Source organism: Borostomias antarcticus (assembly GCF_949987555.1).
Source record: "Borostomias antarcticus genome assembly, chromosome: 10".
In the NCBI taxonomy this organism is placed as follows: domain Eukaryota; kingdom Metazoa; phylum Chordata; class Actinopteri; order Stomiiformes; family Stomiidae; genus Borostomias; species Borostomias antarcticus.
The window spans coordinates 20490150-20493886 of record NC_140243.1 but is presented as its reverse complement, the minus strand read 5'-3'; the positions used below and the strand labels follow the sequence as shown (position 1 = coordinate 20493886).

Here is a 3737-nt window from a genome sequence, read left to right as displayed (position 1 = left end):
TGATGTAGTTGATGTAGATTATGTAGCTGATGTAGTTGATGTAGTTGATGTAGCTGATGTAGTTGATGTAGCTGATGTAGCTGATGTAGCTGATGTAGTTGATGTAGTTGATGTAGCTGATGTAGTTGATGTAGTTGATGTAGTTGATGTAGCTGATGTAGTTAATGTAGCTGATGTAGTTGAGGTAGTTGATTTAGATTATGTAGCTGATGTAGTTGATGTAGCTGATGTAGCTGATGTAGTTAATGTAGTTGATGTAGCTGATGTAGTTAATGTAGCTGATGTAGCTGATGTAGTTAATGTAGTTAATGTAGTTAATGTAGTTGATGTAGCTGATGTAGTTAATGTAGTTGATGTAGCTGATGTAGTTGATGTAGCTGATGTAGTTGATGTAGTTGATGTAGTTGATTTAGCTGATGTAGCTGATGTAGTTGATGTAGTTGATGTAGCTGATGTAGCTGATGTAGTTGATGTAGCTGATGTAGCTGATGTAGCTGATGTAGTTGATGTAGCTGATGTAGTTGATGTAGCTGATGTAGCTGATGTAGTTAATGTAGCTGATGTAGTTGATGTAGTTGATGTAGTTGATGTAGCTGATGTAGCTGATGTAGTTGATGTAGTTGATGTAGCTGATGTAGTTGATGTTGTTGATGTAGCTGATGTAGTTGATGTAGCTGATGTAGTTGATGTAGCTGATGTAGTTGATGTAGTTAATGTAGTTGATGTAGTTGATGTAGTTAATGTAGCTGATGTAGCTGATGTAGCTGATGTAGCTGATATAGTTAATGTAGCTGATGTAGCTGATGTAGCTGATATAGTTAATGTAGCTGATGTAGCTGATGTAGTTGATGTAGTTGATGTAGTTGATGTAGCTGATGTAGTTGATGTAGTTGATGTAGCTGATATAGTTGATGTAGTTGATGTAGCTGATGTAGTTGATGTAGTTGATGTAGTTGATGTAGCTGATGTAGCTGATGTAGTTGATGTAGTTGATGTAGCTGATGTAGTTGATGTAGTTGATGTAGTTGATGTAGCTGATGTAGCTGATGTAGTTGATGTAGCTGATGTAGTTGATGTAGCTGATGTAGTTGATGTAGTTGATGTAGCTGATGTAGTTGATGTAGTTGAGCCTTTGCTCTGACAAGCTCTTCTCCATCCCTGAGCCGCGACTAAACACAAAGCCCCTTGTCCCTCATACATCATTTACATTTAAATACTGATCTTGTGATCCAATAAATACCTGGAAAGGTCCAGTATCACCTTTCCTTCCATTAATATTCCTAAAATCTCACTCGCTTTATCATCTCACAAAACGTTACTATTGGCAGCACTGCCAGAATGAGCATTAGACAAGATAAACAATAACTACACACACAAACACACACACACATACAAAAACCCTATATCCCTAGTGAACACATAAAAAAACATCCACTCACTTATTCACCCAGGGTGACGTGAGCTCCAGCCATATTGATCAGACAGTTAGTGACACAGGGAGACATCAGCATGAGAGCAGACAGCAGCAGGTGGGACGCAGGCCTAGAACTTTCCGGATTAGGGTTGTGTTGTTCTTGACACATGCCACTGGAGAGTATGAGTATGATGTGTTCTTGCACCTTGCCTTCAGGCAAACCACACTTACATAAAGACAAGACAAATGAATGCACCTTTTGAATGGTTGATTGATTGATGATCCTCATAGTTTCTGTACCTTTGGGGGACTCGACCATGATAGGGGATTTAAAAGAAGATTAAATATTTCGCTGACTCACCCAAACAGGCTGATTCGTTGACGTTTGGCTCGTAGCCCTCGTCACAGACGCACCCGCCCACCGGCACCATCCAATCACCTTCCGCGTTGCAGTGCATGCGAGGGGCGGAGCCTCCCTGAGCCTGGCTGTGGGGAACGCACGTCCCGCTCACCGGCACCAACGCCGTTGGCTCCGCGCCGGAGGGCGTGGCCGGATAGGACGCCAGGTGGCAGTTGGTCGCCGGGCAGCGGCGGTAGAAGATGGACACGCCCATTAGAGACACGCAGGCGCCGCTGTCGACGACGGCCAGGACGAATCTGAGACCGGGGTCAGGGGTCAGTCACATCCAGACACGGGATCAGAACTACAGCCAGTTGTAGTTTTGGAACTATTTTTTTTATTTTTTTCGGGGTTGGGGGAGGGGCAAACTAATTACATAATACCACAAGAACCTCTTAGGAAACTACAATTCCCATGGGCAAGCACCTGCCATCACTGTTGGATGAAATTGAACTTGTAGTTCAACACTTGGTTGACAATGAAAATGTAGCTGTTCTTCTGTAACATTGAACACCACCACAGAATAACACCACACCACCACAGAATCAGGGCCCGCGGCCCGGGTGACCGGGTCAGGGGTCAGGGCCTACCCGTTGCGTGTGAGCGGGGCGAAGCTGCGAGTCTTGATGTTGACCCGGCGGTAGCGGTCCGGCTGGTACTGGTGAGGCAGGCTGGGCTCCACCTTGGTAAAACTCTTATCTGCCGCGATGGTGTCTATCTTCACCCATCCCTCCCTGCTCTCCTTCTCTCCACTGGACGGCTGGAGGGGGGAGGAGGGGAGGGGGAGGAGGGGGAGGGAAGGAGGGAGAGAGAGCCGAAGGGAGAGAGAAAGGATAAAGGAAGTGGGTAAGGTAAATTAAAGTTGGATGACAAATGTCAAACAAAGAAAGACGAGGAAAAGGTGTGGAATGAATGGAGGAAGAGAGGGAGAGATTGTGGGGGAGAGTAAAAGAGAGAGAGAGAGACAAAGATAAGATGCTAGATGATAAGGTTTAAGACAAAGAATCCACAAAACTCCCAGCAGCCCTCAGTGAGAGCATGCATGAATATGTGCGAGTTAGCCTACATTACATTTTACATTACATTACAGTCATTTAGCAGACGCTTTTATCCAAAGCGACTAAGAATGATTGCATTTAACGTAGGAAAAGCCAATGTGCTACTACTCGCCAGAACTCACAAGTGCATCTCCTTTCTACAACAAGTGACTAAGAGCATAATCTAGTGCTGAAGGCAAAGTGCAAGAATTGCGATCTAAAGTACATGGCGTGGAGAGTGAACGTGGGGTTAATCCCCGGTGGGGGGGAGTCAGCGTAGCTCCTCCTCAGAGAGACTCCGGGACGCTTGGCCTCCTGCCGTGGCGTGCCGCTCGCTCGTCGGGATTTCATTTGCATTTTTAAACAGCGCCTCACTTTCCCCAAAGGAGAAACGTATTCATCCACGATGACTTTAGCCTACGCCTCCCTCCGTGACTGCGCGCGGAATGTGACACGACAAGTTTCCGGCGTTTTCTGTTGCCTCGGAGAAAAACCTGGTAAGTGCTCCATTCGTATTTCATCCACCCAAACCCTTAGGGCGGTTAAAGACATGTCATTGAATGAGGGTAGGAGGAGCGGTAAACTAATAATACCACAAGGACCAATTGAGAGCTATAACACCACCAGAACCTCTTAGGAAACTACAATTCCCATGTGCAAGCACCTGCCATCACGGTTGGATGAGATGGAACTTGTAGCTCAACACTTGGTTGACAAAAGAACACGTAGCTGTTCTTCTGTAACCATAACTGTAATCATATTCTTGACATGTTGTTTAGGCAACTACAAATCCAATGTGTAAGCAGAGCCTCTGATGTAGGCGGGATAATGGGAAATGTAGGCGTTCGGCCTCGGTGGGGGTCCAGTAACAACCCAAAAGAAATGC

General features: G+C 45.5%; 1 protein-coding gene across 1 annotated transcript in view; it reads right to left on the bottom strand.

Moving 5' to 3' along the window:
• ephb6 (eph receptor B6) overlaps nt 1–3737 on the bottom strand; it is a gene marked incomplete at both ends in the record, with an annotated part of 26370 nt that overhangs the window by 8369 nt on the left and 14264 nt on the right. The window contains 3 exon segments of the mRNA XM_084444603.1: nt 415–1158; nt 1776–2071; nt 2405–2574. Of these exon segments, the coding sequence (XP_084300729.1) occupies nt 415–1158; nt 1776–2071; nt 2405–2574 (1210 nt within the window).